This window comes from Stigmatopora argus, chromosome 12 (genome assembly GCF_051989625.1).
Source record: "Stigmatopora argus isolate UIUO_Sarg chromosome 12, RoL_Sarg_1.0, whole genome shotgun sequence".
Lineage (NCBI taxonomy): Eukaryota > Metazoa > Chordata > Actinopteri > Syngnathiformes > Syngnathidae > Stigmatopora > Stigmatopora argus.
Window position 1 is genome coordinate 10331743 of NC_135398.1, and position 27166 is coordinate 10358908.

The following is a 27166-nucleotide window of genomic DNA, read 5'->3' on the forward strand; positions in this document are numbered from 1 at the left end:
TACATAATTTGAATTACAAGATTGTCTAGGTCATATGTGTCAAAGTGGCGGCCCGGGGGCCAAATCTGGCCCGCCGCATCATTTTGTGTGGCCCGGGAAAGTAAATCATGAGTGCCGACTTTCTGTTTTAGGATCAAATTAAAATGAAGAGTACAGATGTCTATTAAATTTCCTGATTTTCCCCTTTTAAATAAATAATTGTAATTTTTAATCATTTTTTTCTGTGTTTTTAGTTTAAAAATCATTTTGTAAAATCTAAAAATATATATAAAAAGCTAAAATAAACATTGTTTTAGATTTATAAAAAACTGAATATTCAGGGATTTTAATCCGGTTCGTTTAATCACTTTATTTAAAAAAAATCTAAATATTATATCTAAAATGGTCCGGCCCACGTGAAATCAAGTTGACGTTAAAGCGGCCCGCGAACCAACCCGAGTCTGAAACCCCTGGTCTAGGCCTAAAAAAAATAGTTATTAGTGTGTGACACTACTAAGATTAGAAATATAATGAACCATACAAAGGCCATACTTTGTTCCACTCATGCAATTAACGGGGCATGCAATCCATTGGAACTGGGAATGCTGGGTGTGATCCTTTTTTGCCAGCCCCTCTCACTTTATTTGGATTGGACATATATCCCTGGCAACGGCAGTGAGTATGTAAAGTAAATATTGATTGTATTTATTTTTGTCACAGGTATACATACTGAAAGGTATTTTATTCAATAATTAATCGCATTAGATTGTGATTGGGACGACAACACCAGCACATCTATAGTGTGTGTGTGGGTCGCTCAGTAAACTAAGCAGCACAGGCGCTTGTTAGGATAATATGTCCTACTCATTATCCCGAGTAATAAGTGTATCAAATTCACATAATCATGTCTAATTAGTATCAGTAATTATCTTGTTGGGCCCAAGAATATTAATCTCATGGTCCCAGGGGGGTAGGGGGGGCGTCATTGCAATAAGAGTGGAGCGAGGGAATCATGCTGAGGAGAGAAGAGGAAAATTAATATGCGGAAATCAGTGCAGAATCAGAGCAGAAGAGGAGGAGGAAGAGTGTTACTGGGAAGCAAAAAAAGGAAACTTTTCTTGAATAGGAACGCAGCACTGTATAAGATAAGTAATACGGCATATACTATAAACAAAAACTAATGAAGATGTAATACCCAGGTTTTTTTTCAAGCAACAACAATAATATTCCAGGGTGAATTTGAGCCAACGTAAATGTAATAATTTGAAAGTGAAATGGCAATGACTGATCATGTTCACTGCCGTTGACTGCGATAAACGTCCAATAAATTTGAACTGTTTGGCAGAGATTATTGATGTAATAAATATATGATAAATATTCAGTGTGTCCCCTGCCTGGTGTCCACAGTTAGCTGGGATAGCCTCTGTGACCCTTGTGTGGATAAGCGGTTCTGAAAATGAATGAATATATATATGTAGTATGTATTGTGCTGTTTTTCATACTATCGATTATGGAGAAGCTGCATAAACTGCTTTATAAAGGTAAAATTCAAAATGACATAATGCTGCTTTGAAAAAAGTTTGACTGATGAAAAACAGATAACGACAAAAGAGCTTCCTCCGCTATTTAAAATTCTACAATCACTTCTAATTGTCAAATTGGATGCTAATGATAAATGAATTATACATGGCTGTACCCATTAGTCCCCACAGACCACTCCTGCATAAAGGGGGCGATAATGTAATTACAGTGGAGAAATAATAATCAGCTTGTGGCATTCAAAAGAGCAAAAAGCTCTAGCCAGGGGCACGCCTTAACACGTCATGAGCCAATATGGACCCGATTGAAGAAGTACACTTTTATTCAAAGACGACAGGAGGGTTAAATCGCAAAAAAATAAAAAAACAATTATTCAATTACAGGTTTGTTTCAATAAATTGTTATATTCTGAAAAACTTTATTTCCAAGTAAAAAATAAAATACATTATATACAGTATTAAAGTTGTTTTTAATTTTTTTTAAATACCTTACCAGGTTAAGTGACAATTTGCATTGAAAGTGCCCAGAATGTACTTTTATGACTTGGTCCTTAGCTTCCTGTTTTTGCAAAATGCTGTTTCTCAATAATACGAAGTTGATTGGATCCAATTTTAATCTGATCTCCCATCTTATTTTCTGAACCGCTTTATCCTCATTAGGGTCGAAGGGGGGTGCTGGAGCCTATCCCAGCTGACTCCGGGCCAGACGTGGGGGACACCCTGAATCGAGGGCCGGCCGATCGCAGGGCACAAGGAGACGGACAAAAAGTGGCAAAGACAGGATCTGGTCAAGGTGACCAAAGTATTGTACTAAACCAAAGCACGTATACAGGTATCAATTCAAATACTTTTTTTATTTATATATTGTATGCTTGCTGCAGCTCAGTTAAGAACCAAGAAGGGCCAACACAAGTATAGCGCCGGCTCCTTCGCGCTAACCATATTAGTAGGCTTGGAGGAAAAACGAAGAGGGCAGATTTAAGCAGCGTGCTGTTTGCTGAGTGATTTCATGCTTAATCATGACTGTAATCAAATAAAATAAATAACACGCTGTAACCGGAGTGCACTCCTATTTTCATTCTGCTATTTTCAAATTAGATTTAAAAATGTTGGGAAAAAAATGACTTTAGTTCCTCTTAAAATCTAATATTTTAGATGCAAAACGGTAATCAGCTTAAAAATAGGTGTTGGACATTGCACAGCTTTTATATCGGTGGGTGGGAAATACGTAACTCTTGATTAGACCCTTTTCAGGCATGGATTTCTGAGATTTGGACTAACAGAGACTGGACAAATTTATTAGTGACATTATTAAATAATTGTTATTGTTCTATTATACTCATATCTAGATTGAGGTGCTATATTGTTTAGCCCTTTTCATAAAGCAATCATACTCTACTTAACCAAGCATTCAAAAACACATTCAGCATGATAATGGTTTTGTACGAAGACAAACAAAAATAATAATAAAGCACTGCATACTGCTTTTCGCAGTGCGTTTTCATATTTTTTTCAGAAAAGAATAACAATATTTAATCATTAAATGGGCCAAAACCTAACAAGTTGCTTATTTATCTAACCGTTTTTTTTTAAACTGCTTGTATCTATTTATTAATACCATTAATGGACGAAAAACTTGTTAGAAAGAAAATGGCTGTGCATAAGAACAGCAAAAATTATAGAAATTCTCTGCTCACCCTTGGTGAGGGAGGCGGGGTGATAAGTAGAAGCGATGGATTAAGCGGGAAGCGCCTCGCCTCTCTTTAGACCAGGGCCGTCAGCAAGCTGATGAGCCGTGACGAGGCCCGACCCCTCGGTGGAGTTGTTGCCATTATGTACAAGTATTGGCATAATGACGCCTTCATGCTAATGCTGGGCCGGGCGGCACATCATCTGCCTCCATGTAATACAAGGCGATCATCATCATCATCATTATTCCGACCAACACGCCGACGTCCCGCTATGTCCTCCCATTCTGACCTCTTCATATTACTAAGTAATCTACTATCACATGTATCTACGTAGAATAGCTACACCACAATTATTATTTCTATTGTGTTGCTTGGTTCATTAGGTTTATGTGGATACAATTTTGCCTGTTATCGTAAATGATGAGTTAAATAAGTCATGTAAGAACTAGTGGTGTAATGATATAAAGATCTAGAATGATATATGAATCGGTGACATGATCTAGTGACTGGATTCTAGTCAATATTGATCAAAACGCAAAACTTCTATCAACATTGTCATTTGTTAGATATGCCAAATGATTGTTAGAGAAAATAATTTCTATTATAGTGTTTTGAAATTTTTCACCAAACTAAAAAAATATAATAATACAAATCACCAAATTTGCATTTCATTTTTTACTGTTCTAGTTGAAATGTAACTGTTTTGTGTTTAATGTGTACATATCTGATATCATATTAATCCCATCTAAGGCCCTTGAATCAAATTGAATAACGGCATACTGGAAATATTATCATTTATCATTATTTGTCCAAAGAATTGATATTGTATCATATCGTCATAAAATTGGTGATTTAAAACACTTAAAGCACTGCTATGCCATATATCTTGTCTATAAAGAATATGTAGAATCACTTGTCAATACACGATTAAGACATGATATTCAATGTTCATTCTGATAATCCTTTTACTTGTCGAAAATAATATAAATGACCATTTTATGGCAGGGTCAGGGTCATGTTTACCACTGTGTTATATTACTTTTCTTTAAAGAACATTGTATAAGCGTTTCAGAACTGAAAATGCATCTTCCAAGTATATGACAGCGTGAGCCAGTAGTTAATACTCGTAAATGTGCTTCTGTACAATTTTGGACTAAATTGTGTTAGGACATCTTTCATTTTGAAAAAAGAGACAAGAAGTACATGCGCGGCTCCCTTCTGGAGGCCTGACTTAAAGTCACTAGGCCAATTTATACGAGGACAGCGTAGATCCGTCAATGGATGCGTACAAAACATAGGTTTGGGGGAATCATATCTAAAAAGCTTCTGCTTAGCAGCCGACAGAGGAATGAAATGTGTCTGCCTGGCAAAGCGGTCTTAGCTCTTCATCTTCTCTTCTGGCTCACCCGCCCCTCTTTTGCCTCATCGCCGCTATCCCTCTCCTGGCGGTGATTATAAAGGTCTTTAGATGCGAGGGATGCATGAATTACCAAAGGCAAAGACAAGGCTTGTGATTTAGTCACCCTGAATGAGAAATTACCCCTTTGTTCCCCTCATCAATTGCATGTCTAATGAAATCAAAACCCTGATCGCATAATCAGAAGAGGGTCCTCCACTCGGAGAGAGACCTGATGTGATTTGTAACCTTTCTCTCGCTAAATGGAGATTAAGGCGAATCTCCCTCACATTGTTCCCGGACGCGCACGGCAACTGATAGCGTTGCGAATTTACCTTTGAGGAAACTAGAGGAACCAGTAGGTTCAGTTTTATCCTCCCCCCTTTGCTTCGGATCTGGCGTGTCCTGTTCTAAAATGAGAACGACCCTGATGCCACATCCTCTGCTCTGCAAACTCCTTCCTGGCTGCCTTTTGACTAATTGTCCCATATGGCTGTGCCAGCGACCTGCCAGGACAGCGCCGAGAGTCCCCTGCTTTTTGGCTCGGGTACCTAATTCCCGGCAACTTGGCATGAGCCCGCGCCCTCCTCCCTTAAGAGTAGGGAGGGCTAATTATTATTAATTACCCTTAAATGTGGCCCCTTTGTCCAATCACTGTTACCACTGTTTTAGCATGCCAGCTCGTCTCTCACTGGGAGCTTTATTTTTAAAACTTGAACCTCTGCCATAACGCCTTTGACCACATTGAGCAACTCACTCCTGCAGAGACGTAACTGGGACACAGGTTGAGGCCACGTCGAAACAAAAACAACTTCTTTTCCTTGATTTGCTACACTACCATCTTTAAATGCATCGCTGATGAAGGAGTATTAGCGCACTTCTCCTGGCCGCTCGTTAAGGTCTCATTGTACCAAGCTAACTATGTACAAGGCAGCTAATTTGCATGTGTGGAACATGTAGAGAGCACATCATTAACCTGCCGTGCATCTCAAGATGAATCACAAACCGGGGACATAGAATGACTACAGTAATGACAGTGTCATTATAAAGGGAAAAAGGGACATTTTAAGACTTGAATCACGCATTTAGGATCTTCCAATTTTATCAAATCAAGACAATCTGTGCTAAAAATAAATAAATGGAAAAATAATAGTACCTGCATTCCCGATGCCAAGTTGCAGGGCACTACGGTCCTTGGTCATCCCATTGGTCTTGGGGCTGGCTGTGGGAGGGACGGTGGTTGCCACTGCCCTTGGGGGTCGCTTTCCGGGAACTTTGACCGTCGTACGTAGCAAGTCGATTTCCTTCCCGTGAACATTTTGCATGTAGTCCTGCAGAAATCAACATTTTCAAAATTTAATATAACATTTTTGTTCAAGTATGATAGAATATAACATACAAAACCTGTTTTCTTTGCCCACGACTGATATTACTGACTCAAAAAACATGTAACGTAAAATCAACTTTAAAGCTGAATTCTACATGATAAAAATGTGGCTAAATTTAAACAAGAATTAGCCATTACGAGACTAAGAAATGATGTCAACCATTTTCTGTTATCCATACTACCATCATCTGCCTACGCCACTTTCTTTAACAGCCATAAAATAAAAGCAAACATTCATTCCCTTTCAATTTGCTTTAAACCCCAAAAGTGAGAAGCCAGGATGAAAATCATCAAACTCAGCAGAAAGAAAGAAAGAAAAACAGAAAGAGGCGACGCCGGTCGTCTTTTCCGTCCCCCACCGTCTCGTGGATTTTATTACCAAGTCATAAAGCACTCATTTCTTTCCCGAGCCTCCTTGCTAATTACCCAGTGAGCGCTCTCATTTCGTTTTATTGCAGGAATTAACAGCCAGATCGAAGCGTGCAAAGCTATTAAGATGTGTGATTAAGCCACATTCAATTAGTTTCTACAAACAATTTAATTGATGTAGCAGATAGAATTAACAGAAGGTGATTGTGTGGATGGCTTGGCTGGCTGTGAAATTAAAGGATCCCGCTTGCTCCCTCGTTCGTCTCTCCCTCCTTTTCCCAGCCTCTATCATCCCGCTTTCTCGCTCGACGGCATTGAACAAGCTGTTACGGAAGTAACGCGAGCCTCATTCCGTGTTCTCCGTGCGGGGCCACGCGTTCATAGACCGGCCCACTGACCTGTGATAGCAGTAATGATCAAGAGATAGCAAGTTCAGTCAATTACGTACATCACTGAAACTATGCGGCGCGGCCTGTAAATGAAGATGCTCGCAACGGCACTAGACTCCATTTGTGCTTAGACTGACCCGTCTCGTTAGAAGGGGGGGATGTTAATAGCTTTCATTTTTTATCATGTCTGAACAAATGAGCTAAAGCAACCCAGGCCAACCACCTGGCCGTGAAACATTTGGTGTCGGACCATATGGAGAGGTTAAACAAGAATGTTTTATATTAATATTGATCATGTCCAGGCTTGAGATGTGTAATTTGTAGCAACAAGCTTACAAATTGGGACATTAGTTTTAAAATTTGGGCCTCAGTGAACAGATTTTTTTTGTATTTATGTAAATAATTGCTAAATTATGATAGAAATACAATACAATAAAATGAGAATGATGGTACTTTATTAACCGGAATGATTAAGGTACTATTTTAATTAAAATATGGCGACTCAGCACAAATGTTTTCCAACTTTTGATGTGGATGTTTGTAAACAAAGGGGTTAGTTAGGCTGGTGATAAATTTTGTCTCACACTTTGGTGCGTCTCTCTTTTCTTAAGATTATTTTATAATTTATTTGAAAAAGGTGCAGCGATAAATGTCTGATTTTGTCCATCCAAAATCAATTTTGCATCATCCTATTGACTGAATTTTGAATGTATAAAGAGATTTAGAATCTTGAAATGCAAGCTGGCCCCATTATCATTGTACAGTGGTACCTCTACATACGAGCAGCTCTACCTACGAGATGCTCGAGATACGAAGAAAATTTTCGAGCAAATAATTCACTCTAGATACGAGAACAATTTCGAGCAAATAATTCGCTCTAGAAACGAGAAACATTTTGAGATGCGAGAAAGCCAGGTGACCATGACATGAGAGGCTGTTTATCATTGTAGCGCACTGTCTTTTTTGTCGCATCTCTTTCGTGTATAACAGATATCTACGAGCACTGGACGATTTCTTCACACAAGTTTCTCCTACACATGGACCAGAAAACGCACAACTCGCATGCGCGGGCAAAAAGAGAGCTTTCTGGGTAATGAAGTATACTCGTGCACACAACACCGATAGCCAATGGGACCCTTTCTCAGAATAAAATTTCATTACCCATAATCAATACGTGGGTAGGCTGAGCTGTTTCCTGTTATTCCTTCCTTAGCCTGTTAGCTCCCGCGATCGCTCATTCAAGACTACTTCTCGTTGTGGTCGTGTGTTATCCTATTGTGAGGACATTTGTGTGCATCATTTTCGGAATATTTTGAAGGGAATACAACAGCAAACAGCCCATCAATAGCGAACGTGAGGGTGGAGGCGTGGCAAACAGCTAATCCAGAGAACGGAGGTTAAAAAAATAAAACAAAATTAGAATTCAGTTTTGTGTAAAGTTACATTAAACGTATGTTTGAGTGTGTCTGTATATATTAATCCAAGTTAATTTAAATTTGTTTGTTCGGTTACGAGTGCGTTGCCGTGGATAAAGTCCCCCCGAATCCCCCCCCCCCCCCCCCCCGCCCCTGCTTCTATGTCCGTCTGTGAACCCCCCGTGTCTAATTTTAATACTATTGAACACATTTTAGTAATATTGAACCACTAGTTCTGTTACTTTGTTAATAGATGGCAAATTAAAACAAATAAAAATGTTTTTCCAATCCAATATCCTGGTTTTGGTGTTTTTTCAGAGGGTTGGAACGAATTAATTTGTTTTTAGTTCATTTCAATGGGAAACGTTCGCCCGAGTTACGAGAAGATCGACATACGAGCTCAGTCCTCTTAATGAATTAAGCTCGTATGTACGGGTACCACTGTATTGACTTCATTTTGTTATGAAAACAAATATTTTGCTCTGTAACCAGAATGTGTAATGCAAAAATAGTTGCTACAGTCACACAGGCTCAATTGTCCAATGTAACTACACACTATACAGCAAAGGAAAAGTTGTAGATAAAGAAGGACGTTCCTTGGCATGGCACCAACAGCCAGTAGAGTGTTTAAGCTGTATTAGCGGCCCGGCGGGCCCATGACAAAGATGGATGCGGAAGGCCGGTCAGGCTCGGCTGCCGCGTGGGAACAGCCATTACAAGTACAAGGCAGCGTGGAGCCCGGGTGAGGCCGTGTCTCCATTAGCCATCGGCGGGTGGGAATGAGCACCGCGGAAGGGACGCGATGACCACCAGGACGCCCTCTTGCTTAACACTAATGCTTGAGACACCAGAGTGGCTTAAACAGCCATTATATAGCAATCAAGCGTAGGCAAATCATTAGCTACGTGCTTATAATCGACTTTAATGCAGCAGCGATAGTAAATGTAATCGCGTAAAGAGCGAGTGATGCTCAGCAGTCAAGAAAAAGGGAGCGGACCCAACAGATAAACCCGATTGAAAAGAAAATGGGATGTGAGGTGCGGAGGAGGAGGGGCTCGAGGGCACGATGATACTCACGTGTAAACTGGGGTGATAAGTGAGGACGCCGTTATCGCACAGCGTGACATACTTCTTCTTCCACTCCTTGTTGAGGGATTTGCCACTTCGCTTCAGGAGGATTCCCTAGAAGAAACGACATAACGCACGGTGAGCGCCAGCCATCAATGGACGTTAAACACCATAAAAACAGCCAGCGTCGCAATTATGCCGAGAGCTTAGAGCAACGAGAGCTCGAAAATAAGTTAGTTGAGAATTGTAGAAAATGTAAAACGCTAGGTAATGCTTTAAATGGATATTGTTCTAGCAAAGTGAGGTTTGTGTCAGTTTCAATATCAGTTTTGTGATAAAATTACAGCAAACTGCACAAAGATTTCCAACCTTCCAACGAAACATTTCTAAGTCATGACATGATTTTGGTCTCTTTTATCCATTAACATTTAAACTTTTTTTAAAAATGGACCCATACAATCAGCCTGTTGTAAAATAAAACATGGTTTATTATCTAAATATTTTTTCTTGAATCTCCATGGCTATAAAAATGGTTCACATGCTGTGTTGATAAGCCTAAATTTTCTTCAGCAAACCACGTGTCACAGCACTTGAACACAAAGTTTGCAATTTAACCCTTGCGATAATAATGTCATGGTGGGCCTTGTGAAAGTATATTCCATTAAAATGGCAGACAGAGTGCATAGAAAGCTGTCAAACTCAAGGGAAATCCAAAATTTCAATGGAGAATGTTTGATAGCAGTTTTACTGAATCAGCCCATTCTTTTCGTCATGAATATCTAGAAAAGGTACCCATCCAGAATTGTAAATACAATTTTCATCATTAAAATCAATTGGAAAAATAGTATTTGAGTTACGAGCATATAACATGAACTAGTAACGGTTCTTAAACATTCCCAACAGTGGCTTTCATCTATTTAATGTCAAGTGATTTAATTTGGTGACCATCTGAACCTTCACGTTCCTTTGAGGCACATTCAGACCTCCTCCCTGCATTCATACGCATAACATGTCGAACTCTGGAAGACCTCTCTAATCCCGTAGATTAGGGAGTGTGATCTCCTCCTTCAAAGACCACTCGACACCCTTTTTTCTAATGGACTTTATCATCCGGGTAGGGGTAGAGGGTGTAGGGGACGGGTGGCTTTTAAAGGTTCCTTATCTGCTGAGTGAATCCGCTGGTAAACAAAGCAAGTTCCTTGGCTGGAGGTGAAAAAACACCAGCAGGCTCTTGGGGTTAAATGGCAAGGAGGGGTATGCTTAATTAGGGGATTAAACATGGGCAATGTTTGTGCTTTTACAACTACTATTGGGCCTCTGAAGTTAGTGTGTGTGTGTGTGTCAGAGAAGTAAGGGTGGGTTTGCTTGCTAGGCCGCATACTGCAGGCTTTAATCCTAATTAACACATCAGGAAGTTGACCGTCGGTGACCTGGGCACCAGGCTGTTTGCCGACAATCATCCTAATCCGACCCTCACTTGGTGTGCGTGTAGTGGATAGTGGATTTGGCAAGTGGGGTCATTAATTTGCCAGCTTTATTCATCTTTAAAAGATGTGCGGCTGCTTTATCTAACCAAATTAAAAATACATATATAAAAAAATATATCATGTTAATATTAATACCCAAATTTGCTCTATGTCAAGGGTGTCAGACTCGTGTTGGTTCGCGAACTGGTAAAAGCCCTGAATATTCATTTTTTATAGATCTAAAACAATGTTTATTTCAGCTTTTTTATATATATTTTTAGATTTTACAAAATGATTTTTGAACTAAAAACACAGAAAAAATTGATTAAAAAAATTATAATTATTGATTTAAAAGGGGGAAAATCAGGAAATTTAATATACATCTATACTCTTCATTTTAATTTGATCCTAAAACAGAAAGTCGGCACTCATGATTTACTTTCCCGGGCCACACAAAATGATGCGTCGGGCCAGATTTGGCCCCCGCGCCGCCACTTTGACACATGTGCTCTATGTCATCTCGCACACCTTATTGCTTTGGTATGAGTTTCACCATTTGTAAAATGATCATTGATTGGAATGTATCTATTTTTGGCATATTGTGTGGCTTGCTACACCTCTTCTATCATTCCTGACAATAGTTAAGATTTATTTTATCTAATTAAACTTTTAATTATTTCAAATCATTTAATACATCAATTTTCAAAACCACTTAACCTGCTCAGATGTTGAAATCTCCCATTTTAGCTGACTGCACGTCTATTCCAACATTGCCTGTTCCAAAATCAGACGAGTGCACAACACTATCAGTGACATATATAATTTTACATTTAAATCAACCATTCAAATGGTCATACTTTATTAAATATTTGGCATAAAATATTGCAAAATAATTAAATGACTTGTGGTCGGTTAACTAATTTTCCCTTTTTTTCAATTTCTTGATTGTGGTTTGAAAAACAACCTCTTAAAATTAAAACGTATACCTTTATAATTCACTGGAATATTAATTTTAAATAAAACAAAATTGACTTTTTTAACTACCACTTTTTCTGTGTTAAAGTAATTAGGAACAATTTCAAAAAGTGATTTCAACATAATTACTTTTTTTTATGGACGCTTTTCTAGTTAACTTGATGTCCTTCATTTAATCACTGCCCCTCCCACCTCTTCTTTCTTATTGCCGTCAATAAAATAAATGTAAACAAGTTTGAACAGCACTCCCTAATCATAGAGAGCAAAATGAAGGCGCCGCCAGGCAACCCGAGTGCCGTGACGTGGCGTGTTCTACAAGAAAATATGCTGTTCATCTCATGATCTTATTGGGGCGTGCACTAATCTATACGTGCAATCAAGGAGCGCCACTTCTTCATATTTTTCATCAGTGCCATGAAGCGGGTCGATAGAAGACACCACCATGATAATGTGAAAATCTTTAACAACGGTGTGGAATAATTTTTCATTTGTGTCGCATCCGGTTGGTGACAAATGACAACTGGGAATAATTTTTGCGAGTGTGTTTTATGTGAATCAGACTGTTGCAGGAAAAGCAGCAGACAATACCTCGCAATAAAATCTTTGATGACATGCTGACTGTGTAATTACTGTTACTTGATTGCTGCCTCAATATTTAAATTGCAAATAAAAAAAAATAATTTAAAAAAAGTTCATACATGTCTGAGGGGTTTCATCCTACAGTTGGGAATCCTCATGGGATGTCTATCGCCGTAAAAAGCACCAAAACGTATTCACCTAGCGCCTGTTTCCATGTTGACACTCCGACCAAATAAACAAAGTTATGCATTACATTTTTGCATACATACAACAACAGTGGAATTCTGAGTTAAATAGACGTAGTACCATGCAGTTTAACACAGCTGATGCACTTTGGAAGTTAAATAATAGAATACAAAGGGTTTTAAAACTACAAATAATATTAAATACACTATAAAAACACTAAACCCTATATCACTGTTGTACACTTTTTGCCCAAGGCCTTGGAACCTATTAACCACAATAAACAAGATATTACTGTAATTCCACTTTGGAGACTGGAAAAAAAGCTTGCTTTTTTGCTTTCCGTTTTCTCTGTCACTGTTAGAATGCGAGGCCTTCCTTTTTCCACACACATCACATGTATCACATTATTAAACAAACCTTACATTGTGATACACAGTAAATAGAAGTACCGATAATCCATGTTTGAGTGGATTACGGATGGGCCAACCCTAATGTTTGTGTGTGCGTGAGCTGTCGACACCTCCTCAGCAGTTAGTCCATTGTTACCCTCCTCTACTATTTTTATAGATGATGGTGGGCAGAGAAGAGGGGGATTTCTAGGCCTACCCTGTGTAATGTGGCCCGTTTTTTTTTGTTTGGGTGGGGGTGGTTGAGTAATTAAGCCCACATTGACACTTTGATCCCCCCTTGATTGTCCATTTGACTGCCCTGCAGATCTGTTAGTCACACTAATTCCCCTCCCATCAAAACCCCCTCCGAAAACCCTTTTGTAGATAAAGAAAAAGTGAGGCAGAAGGAGAGGTTGGGGAGGGGGGCTTATCTTGTCAAAAGTTGCCATGATACTCCCGGAGTAATTGCACTTTAAGAAGGTGACACAACATAATGGGTTTCATTTCCTGGAATAAGCAGGCTAGGGGCAAGAATTACATGCACGTGTTCTAAAAAGTTAAGAAAGGCATCTAATGCAAACGCAATTGGGGAAGACCTTTAGGGGACATGTTTATTGGAGGTAATGCAAATGTGACTGTGTGAAATGTAAATGCATGCAAAACAGACAGGTCTTTCAACTTTTTGCAAATTCAATCAAATGGATCCAAGAACTGTTGGAATTAAAAAGCATTTGCAATGTGTTTTAAAAAACAAGACAAGATTAATTAGTTGTTATTAATGTAAGCCTTTGTGTGAATTTATATTTGTGATCATCACCCTGAAAGTCTAGTTAAAAAATCTGCATGCATGTGTAGAAAAAAAACCATATACTCTCAGCAATATAGTTTAAACCACAATATAGAATTGTATTATTTTATCTACCTACTTAACTGTAATTCTGTCCTATATTTGAAATGTATTTCATTTTAAACCAATTCAAATATATACATAATTTAAGCATGCATAATTTTACACAAAATGTTGTGTATGTCTAATAATTAATGTAATACAAACACTCGTGACCAATAATGTGAATAATATATACTTTCCTTAATAAAATTGTATATACCAAAAATTTTAGAGCTAGTTTTAAAATGACACCGGAGGGCCACAATAATGCGTACTTTGTTTATATCGTAGTAACAATTGATGAATGTATAGTTGCATTTCTTTTGCACTACATTATGCTTACAGATGTTTATTAGTATAGTGCACATGATTGTAACCTAATATTAGCAACAGCCATCAATGAGTTATATTTTATAAATGTTTTTTTCCCAAAACATCAAATCTAAACGGACATTTAATGTGATGTTTAAATCCGAACTTCTGGGCTCGAAAAAAACTAAATTATTTTCACCAAAACGACACACCACCTATAGAAGTAAAATTACTGTCAACATACTTCAGTATTTTCCAGCTATCCGGTTGTAGATAAACTATGATGTGCTACCACCCAGTGGCCACTTTTACACACGACTGATGAAACACCAGAAAAGCACAATGGGCCAACAATTTATTCTCAAAAATGTTTCTGTCACACGAATATTATTTTAAATCAATATTATTTCTCCTCACCGAGAATATGTAAGCACTCAACATAATAGCTTCTAGAAATGTATAACCTCTAAATCTCTTTAATTCAACAATAAATTAATAAATTGCATTGATAGGAAACGACTAGAAACGCGTGCTTGCACAGTATTTGGGAATATGCAGTGTGTATATTACATCCATTAACTATATCGCAGATATTAACAGAAATAGAGGTCCAATCCATTTCAACTGGGGGCCTGGCAGCGACCGATCGCTCGGTCCGCTTGGACGTCGATTGCCATCACTAGCACGGAAACATGATCTCCCCAGTTAAAGTGGATTGAACACCTATGACAGAGGGGTACTCACCCAGTGCATTGTGGGAAACTGAGGCTGTAAAGTGTGTGCGTCCTCACCTGTTTGATAGGAATGGCCCTTCCACTGCCTATGCTGTCTGTCTTACTCTCAACGCTCTTTGACTGCTCGCTGGCTTTGCGTGACTGCAAGGAGAATGAGAGAAACAGTCAGATGATAACCATGTCCTGAGTGTGTCGTGTCTGAATGTGTGGATGTATGAGTGCCAGTGTTTGAGTCTCAGAGTTGCAACATAAAAGTCCGAAACAAAAAAGCTCAAAGACAAAGAAGCAGAGCAGCGCGACAAGGAGCCGTAACACCAACGTGCAAAAGCAAGACCACAATCAACAAACATCTCACACTGAGGACGACCACATATTTAATACTATGTTCAATATTGAGTCATGACTCAGCCCTGAAACCCTTTTCGGTGATCCTTTATTGCTGCCGTTTTGACTGCCGGCTCGGGCGCCGGAGAGGCCAACGCTTGAGCATAACAACAATCAATACGTTTCAAGTTTTAAAAAAAGTAAATAAATCATTAAAAAAGGGGGGAGAGAAGGGATTAGTTCATGTCAGTCTCAGCAGTCCACTTGGGAGGACCTAAAGGGAAATAAACATCTTCCACATGTCAAATAATGCAAATGAAATAATAATAAATAAAAAACAATCCTGCAAAACAAGGGAAAAAGCACATTTCAATGGTTATTTGCTCAATAAAGCCCACCCCCGACACACAGGAAAAGAAATGAGTAGGGACAGATGTATATGGCCGCACTCAGAACATGAAGAAAAATGTCCAGTCACCCATGAAGAGAGGGAGACTTTCAGTCATTTTTCATATATCTAACATTTTTATTGGTTTTGAGCATTAGGATGACTTGTTTGAGATTCTATACAGACACCATACAAAGCAAGTCACAAAGTTCACTTTAAAATATTCAACAGATTGAGAGCCAAACATTTGCAGTTCCCCACAAAGTATAGAATGGACAATAAAAGGCAGTATTTCATATGTTCTTCCTTTTTTGTGTGTAAAGAATAAAATACAATACGAGTTAAACAGCAGTCTATTAGGTTGAGGGTCAGGCGGCTCGTGATAGAAAAAGCGATTATGCGAGAGTTCGTCATCATCTCCGGATAAAAAGGAGAACAGAATGAGAATAATATTGGAAAAATCAAAAAAGTGAAAAACCAATACAGTACATTCATACAGGTCGGTGCAACCCCAGCTTCTGCCCACACTAACTGACTTTATGAAGGCCTTCATAAAAAATAAATAAATAAAAGAACCCACCCAAACTCTGATCTAACTTGCACGGAGGAAGGAATAAAAAATAAACAAAGAAGAAAAATGTGGCAACTCGAGTCCTTCAGTCCTGCTTAATGGCAAAAAGGTAGTGTGATGATGTAAGGTGGGGAACATGGGTCCTTTACAGGTGACAGGTCCAACTTTTTGTTTTGTTTTGAATGGCGTATATGTGTATTGAGCAGGGGCATTTCCAGTACAGTTTCAGTCTGTTTCCTGCTAATTTTTCAAGCTTTCTATTCAAAAGCTCTTCAAACTGAGGAGGAGTTAGAAAGCCCTTTCCGTTGACCAAAGGTTAAAGTAACAGAAGCACAAGTGCCCCTGGAGGCCCCAGTGACACAAGAAGGGGAGTGTGTTGTGGGAGCGGCGAGGAGGGCAGCAATAAGTAGCAGTGGATGCCAATGACACCGATACTGTATATTGTTGTCAACTCTAGCTTACTGTGCTTTTTTTTTCGACACGCAAAAAAAAAAGGACATACGTACGTCTCGGCAAACATTAAAAGTTCTTCGTAATGGAAGCACAAGGAAGAATAATGCTATGATGCATGGCGGCAAGGGGGAGTCGTGACGAGACTTTATAGGGACCAATTTAAAAATGTCGCTTTTAAAAGTCTCATTGCTAGTGTCAGGGATTCTTGGCCGTTAAGGCATAATACCGTGCTTCCAATCAATTAATCAATAAATTAAAAACTAACAAACAAACAAAAAAACAATGTGGCCACGCATTAAGGGCTTTTTTTATTTTTAACAAAACACGGATGTAGTTTGGGGATATTATCTCTCTTTCTCTGTTAAAATAAATGGTTTCTCCCTATACTCTCTGAATTGTACACACGCACCCCTCCCTCCTCTTCCTGCAGACCACCTGCCACCCTTCTCCTCCTCGCTGATCCTCAGAAGGTCATAAGCTGAAACTCCCGCTCAGCCTGCCACTCAGGCACCCACACCGGATAGGTAGCATGCTTCGGCATCTCCATGACGCGGACTGGGAGGAGCGGATCATTTCTCTGGTGGACATGGTTAGTCACTACCTAGCAAGGGAGGAGGAGGGGGAGCAGAGGGAGGGGTTGGGAAGGGGGAGACAACAAAAAGGGAGGTATAGCACAAGGCCTAGACTGCTCAGAGAGGCCTCCCATGCGCAGCTCCAACAGCAGTCGTGTGTCGCATGGTGAAGGCGGCAGAGGATGAGAAAAGAAGGAGGAGGTAGAAGACAGTGGGGGGCAGTCAGCGTCAAAGAAGACGGACCAAAGGGGAAAGTGGTGAGGGAAGAGAAGGGGACAGAAGGGAAAAAGAGGCACTCTCACCTTGCGTGCACTGTCAGAAAAAGGGGGTACAGCTTTTTTGTTGTTTTTTGGATAAAATCAACATTACATCAGGATGCCCAATCTCTGGTCTAGGCCAGTCTTTGAAATGGGGTTGACCTTTGTCATGAAAGTTTTTGTGAGCCATTCCATTGAAAGCAGACACTTTGAAATTGTGATTTTGCAACAGGAGTCTGATAGAAGAGTTTGTTTCTGAATACATTTTTTTCAAAACAGTTTACAGACTCTTTGACACTGTGCAAAAACAGTCTGGTTTTTGGTAGAACGACTCACGTTTGTACCAGGGAGGAACATATTTTGGAATTTGGGACATGGAAAGTTTTGGGAACCCTGCAAATGCATCCTAACGACACTGGCGAATCATGGTATAAGTAATGGAATAATAATCCTGAACAGTAAGAAATCATTCATTCATTTTCTGAATTGCTTATTCTCACAAGGGGTCACGGGGGGTGCTGAAGCCTATCCCAGCTAAATACAGGCACCAGGCAGGGGACACCCTCAATCAGTGGCCAACCAATTGCAGGGCTCAAGGAGACAGACAACCATTCACGCTCATATGTTCTTTTCATAACCTGATGAACAAACACAGACATTTGTGTCACTGACTCCAGCCACCAGAGACTGTACTATTACTTTTATTCCCCTATGCGTACTTGACCCTTTTCAAACGTTACCTCAGAGTTTAAAAAAGTACCATTATGGGTATCAATGACGTACTACTGTTGGTATTAAGAACGTCCTTTTGTTGTGCCCCCGAGGCAACCGTCTCCATGCCCTTTCCGAACTTGACATCATGACCTTTTAGATTCATTGGTCATCTAGCCTGGGTTTTCCCAACCATTCTAAATTCAAGTCCCAAATTACAGATTTTGTTCCTTTCCAGGACAAATTATCTTCCTCCAAAGTGTCAGTGAGCCAATACAACTGACCTACAACCCATTTGAGTGTAAAATTGAAGTCCAATACCTGATATGACTGCACCGGTACCACCCCAGTGACAAACAAATGCACTCCTAAGAGTACTAGGTTGCCCTTTTTTTCTGAAAGTGTCAAGTCTGTCTCAGATTGATGCGATAAAAAGGACAATCTTTTGAACTACAGCGTCCATCTGAAAGTTGGCTGTGGAGTTTGCTTGCTAGAATATCTGAGGCAGATTTGTGGCTCGGTGAGACAAGGAGGAAGAGCATGGAGTGCAGGCAATAGGAGAAGAAGACAATTATATATAAAGAGACACGCTGGGAGAGTTTAGAGTGGTTAGTGCACACCACAGGCTACCGGTTAAAGCAACAGGACATGGACGAGGGGGTTCAAAGAAGAGGAAGGTTTGGGGGGTGGGCTGGTTTTTAACTCTTATAGATTAAATCTGAAGTGAGGGGTGTGGGGAAGGGGATATATTCATATCTTATGTTGCGGCTCTGACTTATTTGTTGCTATTAGGGAAGGGTCCGCTCAGTCAGAACAACAGGGCAAGGGTGTGGGGGTGAAAGTTTTGGATTGGAAAGCGCTGTGGGGGCCTTCGGCGTCACAGGTTCCGTGAGAAACCTAATCCACTCACTACATCCAATTAGAGAAACAAAAGAACAAGAACAATTTCCACAGTGTTAATTTTTGTTATTTGCTTTTTGAAGGGATCTAATAGAACTTGTCTTTTTTCTCCATTTTGCCCCTTGTGCGATTTGAACCTGCATAGGTGACAGGAGCGGTGGCTCGGCCACTTTTTTTCCCTTAGATTTGAATCGCCCCCCCAGCGGATAAAATTTGCCGCTCCTTTCAATAGTAGTGCGAGTGAGCGTTACTTTGTATCAGCTGCCGCATACTTACTGTGAAAATGTTGGAGCGACGCTTGGACTGCTTGCGGATAGGCGTGGGGGTGTTGGAGGCAGCAATGGTCTCGATGCGCATCTCCCGCTGGCTTATGCTGGGAGTGGATGGGACAGAGGAAGAGTAGTCGCCGAAGGCGCAGCCACCGTTCGCCGCCTGGCACAAGGGGGCAGAAAAAGTAGGGGGAGGAAGGCAAGGATGGCAGCATAGGATGGAGAAAAAGGAGAGAAAGCAAGTAAGAACACAATTTCAGTGCAATTTTAGTCAATAAGAGGACTATACTGGAGAGCCACTTCATATTCGTAATACGCCTTATGCATAAATTCTGGTGGTGGTTAATGACGTCAAACGTTTTTGTTAGAGAATAACTTTATTATACTTTATTATAAAAACAACTACATGCGTAAAATTTTAAACAATAAATAAAACATGCCGTGCATTCATGCACAAAAGCGCCTTAAGATCCGGTATGCCTTATGTATCAAAATAAACTGGATCAATGATGGTGCGCTTTATAATCAATTGTCTTATAGACCATTATAGAAGACTGTTGAGAGAAAAGGGAGTGAATTAGAGTAGAGGTTGCTGATGATTAACAATTATCTAGTTTGCTTCAGCAGATTTTTTTTACATCTAAAATCTATACTAATTACCTGATCATATAAAATACTTTTACAATAACAGATGATGTTCTGTAGTACAAATAGTGAAGCAAAATCTCACTGATAATCAGGCTCAATTTGAGCACATTCTAACTTTGAAATGTCTAGATAATTATCCTAAACCGGTAGTAAAACTGATTTTGCCTCATTGAGCTACTCAGAAAACAGTTAAGGCCATCAATGGTAAATGTTTAACCTGTGCAATAGTCATGGCTACAAACCCTTATGCAAACACATTGGGTTAATCCTGTAAAAGATATAGTATAGATAGAATGCTTTTCAGAGTACACATTTGTACCTTTTCCCTATCTTATTTTCTTGCTTCCAAAAAATACACAAAAGAAATCAAGCCACTTGAGATGATTGCGTGACCCTAAAACTGTTCTATTGGTCCTACCTGGTTAATGTGAACGGCGGGAATGGAGGCTGCGGGGACTGATGAGTGACTGGGCGAGTTTGGCAGCGATTTGCATGGCCCAATGGAGAGCTGCTGCTTTTTCCTCATGGCCACCACTTTCTGAGCCACTAGAATAGAAAGAAATTGTTTTACCATGTTTGCATTAGTTTCTTTTCTAAGTCACGTGTTCAAAAGACACTGCAGACGTTTAGAATTCCTCGGCTTTGCTCAACCATTAACAACTTCAAGTTGAATGGTGAGGGGTAAAAGAGCATTTCCATCTTGCATTTGGTAGAGCTTCAGATGTCTCTATGAACACCGAGGAAGGAGGCATAATAAGAAATTGTCTATGGTAAATTTTTGAAAAGAATCACTCGAGTTGCATACAAAAAAATCAACATAAATTATCATATATATTAAAAATCAGTAAAGTAAGTCAAACAGTATTAGGGGATTTGTGTGTTCATTACGAAAGACTTTTGACATTTCCCCCCCCAAAATTAAAAAAGTAATGTTTTTTTTTCTTTCATGGACAAACTAAAATGCTAAAATGAACTTTACTATGCACCACAATCAAACTGAAATGTAATAATCAGACATAGGCCCTGTTGTCATCATCAACAACAAAAGCCTAATTGTCATCACACCCAGAAACTGCGTATGACAATATCACGGTATGTGATTCTAATCTGATCTGATCATCTCATTTGAAGAATCCAGTTTTTCCATCTGTAAAACGTCACAAACCCTTTGAGATTGCAAAACTTGTTTTAATGACAGTGAAGCACAGTCCTAGCTGCAAAAACCTAAATAGCCTAAAATCTATTATTCTGGGATATAGGTAACCAAAGATGAATTATGATACCAAATTAGGCTCCTTGTCACTTGCAGTGATGATAAAAGTGAGATAACATCTAAGCAGCCATGTGCAACTTCTCATTTAATTAACACAGAGAGGGAAGCAAATTAGTGGCCGGACGAAGGGGAAAAGAAAGAGTTAGATTAGGGTCGCCTGAAAGGAGAAATACCTTCATCTCCTTTGATTTGGCTCCATTTGTGCTTCGGGAGGCAATTAAGAAGCCAAAGCAGCATAGCAAACATTGTGTTTGATATTGAAACAAGCTTTCATGTGCACTATTGTGGCGAATTAATGATGAGTTAGTTATGATTTCAGAGGGGAAGCTTAAATTTTGGATGATTTATATTTTATTAAAGGAGTATGAACGTGATCATTTCGGAGCTTCATGCCGCAATGGATAAGTTGTTAACTGTTAAAAGAGGCTGAAATAGAGGAACATAAACTCTTACCATCCTGAAAGACTCTCTCCACATTGAGGCCGTAGGTGGAGCATGTTTCGTAATACGTGCAGCGCTTCAGGTCATTGGACAACTTTCTGGCCCGCGAATCATCGATCACTCTGGGGTTGGCGGCGCTAATGGCATCTAAGAGGAATAGAAATGGTGAAAGGCGAAGAAGACTGAAAGCCCATCACGACCGAATCAGACGCAAACAAACCTTGCGTCCCCACAAGGACCATGGGCACCTCAGCTGCGTTTCTGTAGCTTGACAGACGCAGAAAATAGTTGTACACTGTCTGGAAGCTGATCTCGTCTTCCAGGCTGAAGACGAAGACCACTGCATCCACCCAGGCGGCAAACTGCGGGCATAGAATAAAAAGAAGACTGGTGTTAAGGACTAACATTGAATAATCATCAAGTCGCCCACTCCAGTGGTCAGTTTAACGACCACTTGCAAGCCCTCCATTAAATGAAACGAGTTAAAATCCCTTAACATGATTCTATTGCTGTACATGCTGAACAGAAGCACACACTTAACCTACATTATGTGATGAACGCATTATTTTTTACATTATACTGAATGACCTTTAGGGTCATTTCAGAAATCTGTCTTTGTCTCTTTGGCATGGAGACAAGTCTCGGTCTACAAGTGGCGACCCAACTAAAACATTTTTGAACAAAGTGTGACAGGCATGCGGTCCGCGGCCAAATTGTGTGTAGAAGTTGCATATACGTACACAATAAATTGAGAGGCCACTATTTTGTGCCAAGTGAAATGTGGCTTGTGGCCAGACTAAAATGAGAACTTGTCATGTTTGATCTTAGAATAGGGAGTATCATTTTGCTGCCACAAATTTACAAAGTACGTATATGTAGTACACTATATATATGTGTACATAATGTATAGACTGTAATTTTTTAACATGATGTGCGCATACAGTAAAAAATATGATAATTAAATAAATTAAAATAATCAGCATTCTTACCAATACGCGAATGATCTAGTTCTAAGATATAGAAAAATCTCAAAGGAAGGAAAATCTAAATTAATTCATATTTTATATTAATCCGGATTAATTTATTAATTAATTAATTTAAAGAATAATATATAAATATACATTTATACTTTAAATACAGGAAAAACAAACCAAATTAAATTGCTAGTTTTGCTCATTTTACCACACGGTGGTAGTCTTCCCCAGTTTGTGACGCAAGAGAAAAAGGTTTGCATAATCAACAGGAGGTGGTAGGAGTAAAAATGCAATGACGCAACGCAACCCTTGTCTGTATCTGTTTGAAAACAACTGTCATCGACTTTACACTGAAATGTTCTTGTCTTGATTTCATCAGAAAGTTAAATGTTGTGATGTGTGTTGTATCTGGAGAGCAAAAACATCTAAAGTGCAACCAATGAATCCTCAAAATGTTCATTCATTTTCAACACTGCTCATCCTCATCCACAGGGTGCTGGAGCCATCTGATATCGGGCAAAAGGCTGACTACAACATAATCTGGTTGGAGGACACGCACAGAAACAGACAACTATTCACACTCCCACTCACACCGCCACTGAGTGGGAATCGACCCCCCACTGTCAGCACTGAAGTCAGGCGAGTGAACCACGACACCTTTCAGGTGGCTGGCTCAAAATGGGAAATTTATTTTAAGCCTAGGTACTCTGGGGTGAAATGCCAAAATCAAAGCCAAACGATAAACAGAACTGTGCTATGTTTTGTTAGGTATGGGAAGAGGTGGCAAAAATGTCCTTTTTTCCACTGTAACCATCATAAAATCTCAGCACAAGCTTGACAAAATGAGAGCAAAGGGAGCAGGGGATGAATTGCAAATTCACTTCGTTGAAACTATTCCCAAAAATCGATGTTGATGCTTAAATGCTAAATAAAACACATACTTTCTGCCGCATATTTCTTGTCCTTGTTATCACCTCGCCAGAAGTAATAAATCATACATGATATAAAATTACATTTTACCACCCACTGGTGTAATAAAGTAGGTCGCAATACCTAGGGCTGTAAAGGCTGCTGAAACTGAAATGCATCATTTTATGCTTGTGTTAGACTTGATAAAATATTGAATACAGACCACTATTAGCTCATTGGATGCCATGGACAGTGACAGAAATCTAATCCACTTCAAATGGCTTGGAAAGAAAAACTTTCCACTGCTTATCACAGAAAATCAGAACTGTAAGGCAAATGAGCTTCACAGTTGAGAACAGAGCACCCAGCTAAGATTATTTTGGAAAAAAATCAAAAACTACGATAGGATTAGTAAAAAATCAGAATTTGCCTGCTGCTCCAACTCGGCATGAGGTTGAATGATTGCAAAGTGAAACGATTTAGGAACGTGTATAAATCTGGCACATTAAAGCTCATTATCTTATCAGCTCTCGGTCCGGCGTCCAATGTTATGCTTTCAATTTCTGAGGCTACAAACCATGAGATCCTGCCTCTTAGGTGTGTGACTGCAAATGTTGCTCGTTGATCTGCTCTGACCTTTAAATGCATGTGAGTGGAGAAAGGGGAAAGCGGCAAAAAGAGAGCAGCAGGGAGGTAATGGTGTGTGTGCTAATATGCGCTTTATAGATGACTGCTGCTGATGTTTTTTCCTTTTTTGTTTTCACACTCACCTGTAACTCTGGGGGTCCTCCTTCATCTCTGATTAGGAGGAGATAGCTCTGGCCATCCACCACGATCTCTTTCTTAAAACGACCACCTGGACATATAATGGAAGGATCAATTTTGGGCAAAGAAAATAACAGATTCATATAGGAATACATTTTTAAATATTTCAAATATTTCTTAAAAGCCTTATATTTCAATAAAATAAATAACATTAAAAAAAACTTCCCATTTTTTTGGGAAAATAATATAATAGTCTTTTGTTCTGGAAGTTTTATGAATTTGTTTTGTTTTATAACATCTTGTTGCAATTGACAGCAAAATATGTCCAAACATTTCAAACAAATTAAAATGGAATGGACCTCTATTGTCCTAAATAAGTGTTTTCAACGTCAATTTCCGTTCTTTTTCACATTAAGCAAATACTCTGTGATCTGGCCTGGCATTGTATGTGTTAAGCCAATAACATTTCAACAGATATCCAGTCAAGGTCCAAATTCAAATTTTGATGGAGATAGTTTTTTGTGTTGTTATTTTCTGCTGAAGAGGACGGGCATCCATGCAGACACACACATAGGGTCCTCAGCCAAACTTAATGGGAACCCCTTGTGAGGAACGCCTTGGGTGAAACAAACGTTGAAAGACTCGCAAACCAACAAATGAACCCCCTGGAGACGGAAAGATCATGAAGGTGACGAGGCGCGCTTCTTGCAGTTGGTAATAGGAAATTCTTGGAATAATATTTCTAAAAGCCAACGTCGTGGGAAGCAAGGTAGAAAAATGATGATTCATTTTACCCTCAATTTTCCAATGAAACGAGGGTGTGTGTGAGCACTTGATAACGTAACACGGTGGCGTGACCTCATAAAAAGTTTTGTCGAGAAGTTGAGCTCCTCAAGAGTGTCGCATCAGTGCGTTGACAGGAAGCCGACCGGGGGTCTCTCAGGAGCCAATTACGTGGGCGAGGAATTGCAATTTAGCGTGTCTAACGCACAGCTGTTGTAGGAGTCGCTGGGGCGACAAAGTCACCACCATTCGGCTAGTTCCATGACGTGTGTGACACTGAAGCGATTCAGCAGCCAGCCTCTCAGCAATATTGCAGTCTTCCGTATTAATTGTTATACCAGCCTCTTCAAAAATAAAAATAACCAATGATATGACAAACAAAAGTCTGCATATTAAACACAAGGGGCACAGATCTAGCATGGCAAACCTCGTAAGCAGATGCAGACAATTGTCATAGAATATATATATATATATATATATATATATATATATATATATATATATATATATATATATATATATATATATATATATGTGTATGTATATATATATATATATATATATATATATATATATATATATATATATATATATATATATATATATATATATATAAATATATGTATACATATATATAATATATATAACATATATAATATATATGAATGTACAAAAATGATCTATCGATCAGCACGATCGGAAAAGCTGTCAATTCATTAATCGATTAATTTTGGCAGCCTTGTTGGACAACATAACGGTCCTCTGGATGAAATCGAAACTACGATGTGGCCCACGACAAAAAATGAGCTTGACACCCCTGCTGCAGAGACATATCAGTGGCTAGTTTATGGCTTTTACAGTTTAATAAGCTGCATGTCTTTTCTTATAGTTCAGTGATTGTACTGGTGACTATTGTTACACTTTTTTGTGTTGAAGCACCATTTGATGAATTAATGAATATAAAGAATTTAGTATTGTCTACGACCTTCCTATGATGTGGATTTTCACCTACCTAATCCATATTATGACCGGAACATAGGCAATAAATGGGGGTTGACTGAATTCCAATTTTCATAATTTCTTAAGGGGTAGTAACTGGTTCAACGAGCTCCCAGAATGAGCTGTGTTTGGCCTCAGAGGTTAAGCAGTGTTGGCTGGCTCTCATTAGATTGCATAATGGTGTGTCCATTCTTCCAAAGGTTGACTTAGTTCATCTCCTCCCAGCAAGTAAAGCTACTCGAGTCAGTCACCCTGGCACCTCGTCTGGTCTATTTTCCCAAAGGCTAGACAAATGAAGTTTTTGTAACAGGCAGCAGTCGACAGCATTTTTATTTTTTTCCGACGGACCAGACAAAGCGTTGAGAAAGAGACCGTCTGTCGGCTCTCATAACAGGGATCAGAACAACGTGGCGAATGAATGATTTATGGAGAGAGAGTCATATACTCTGTCAGACTATGAATTTTGTTACATAATCACCAAGAGGTGTCTTTCAGCGCCTTCTATGATGATGAGGAGGATGATGAGTTACGTGAGCGGGTCAGGTTTAACTAAAAAAAAAGACGAAGAAGGTGGCCGAGGTGGGCGGCGATTGCACAGTGGCTCAGACCTTGACATCTGATGGCGCTCCATCCACTGTTGCCATGGCAACACATCCTGGCGCATGTTTCTCTTTTCACTCGCTGTATTTGAAATAACAGTCGCTGTGGAGCGCTTTCATTGGGATGATTGGAAATGTGCACGACATAGCAGATAAGCAGGAACGTCAAGAGGTGGCTGGGAGGGTAATCATACCGGAAAGTTTCACTTTTGGCGCACCATAATAACGGAAAATCTTTGATACAATTGCACAAGGCAAGCGTTTCACTTCATCTTTGAGGATGTCGAAGTGGGGCCAAAGGGCGCCATTCTCATTACGATCCCACTGATACGCTTCAGTTGTTGTCCTGCGTCTCCACAATTGAAACCGAGGCATACTTTTTCAAGAATAAATGGTTTAGGAGAGGAACCTCTTCATTAAAAACTTAACTTTTTGAGGGTTTGGATATTTGGATCTATTGAGTGCCTGCCACCAAACTTGAAATGAAAACAAGTAAATATTTGAGCTCCCTATCTCTGAATGTCTTTTTTTGTTGCAACAGTGGATCGGATTTAAATAATACAGTTCT

The 27166-nt window shown here is 39.4% G+C and overlaps 1 protein-coding gene across 5 annotated transcripts in view; it reads right to left on the reverse strand.

Annotated features, from left to right (window-relative positions):
• The window catches only part of agap3 (ArfGAP with GTPase domain, ankyrin repeat and PH domain 3), a 100979-nt gene that overhangs the window by 27047 nt on the left and 46766 nt on the right, over positions 1-27166 (reverse strand). For all 5 annotated transcript variants that reach the window (XM_077614943.1, XM_077614942.1, XM_077614945.1 and 2 more), the window contains 8 exons: positions 24223-24308; positions 21790-21931; positions 21582-21716; positions 20274-20401; positions 19215-19370; positions 14820-14903; positions 9242-9346; positions 5761-5935 (listed from right to left, as the gene is read on the reverse strand). In XM_077614943.1, the coding sequence (XP_077471069.1) occupies positions 5761-5935; positions 9242-9346; positions 14820-14903; positions 19215-19370; positions 20274-20401; positions 21582-21716; positions 21790-21931; positions 24223-24308 (1011 nt within the window). The remainder of the gene's footprint in view (positions 1-5760; positions 5936-9241; positions 9347-14819; positions 14904-19214; positions 19371-20273; positions 20402-21581; positions 21717-21789; positions 21932-24222; positions 24309-27166) is intronic.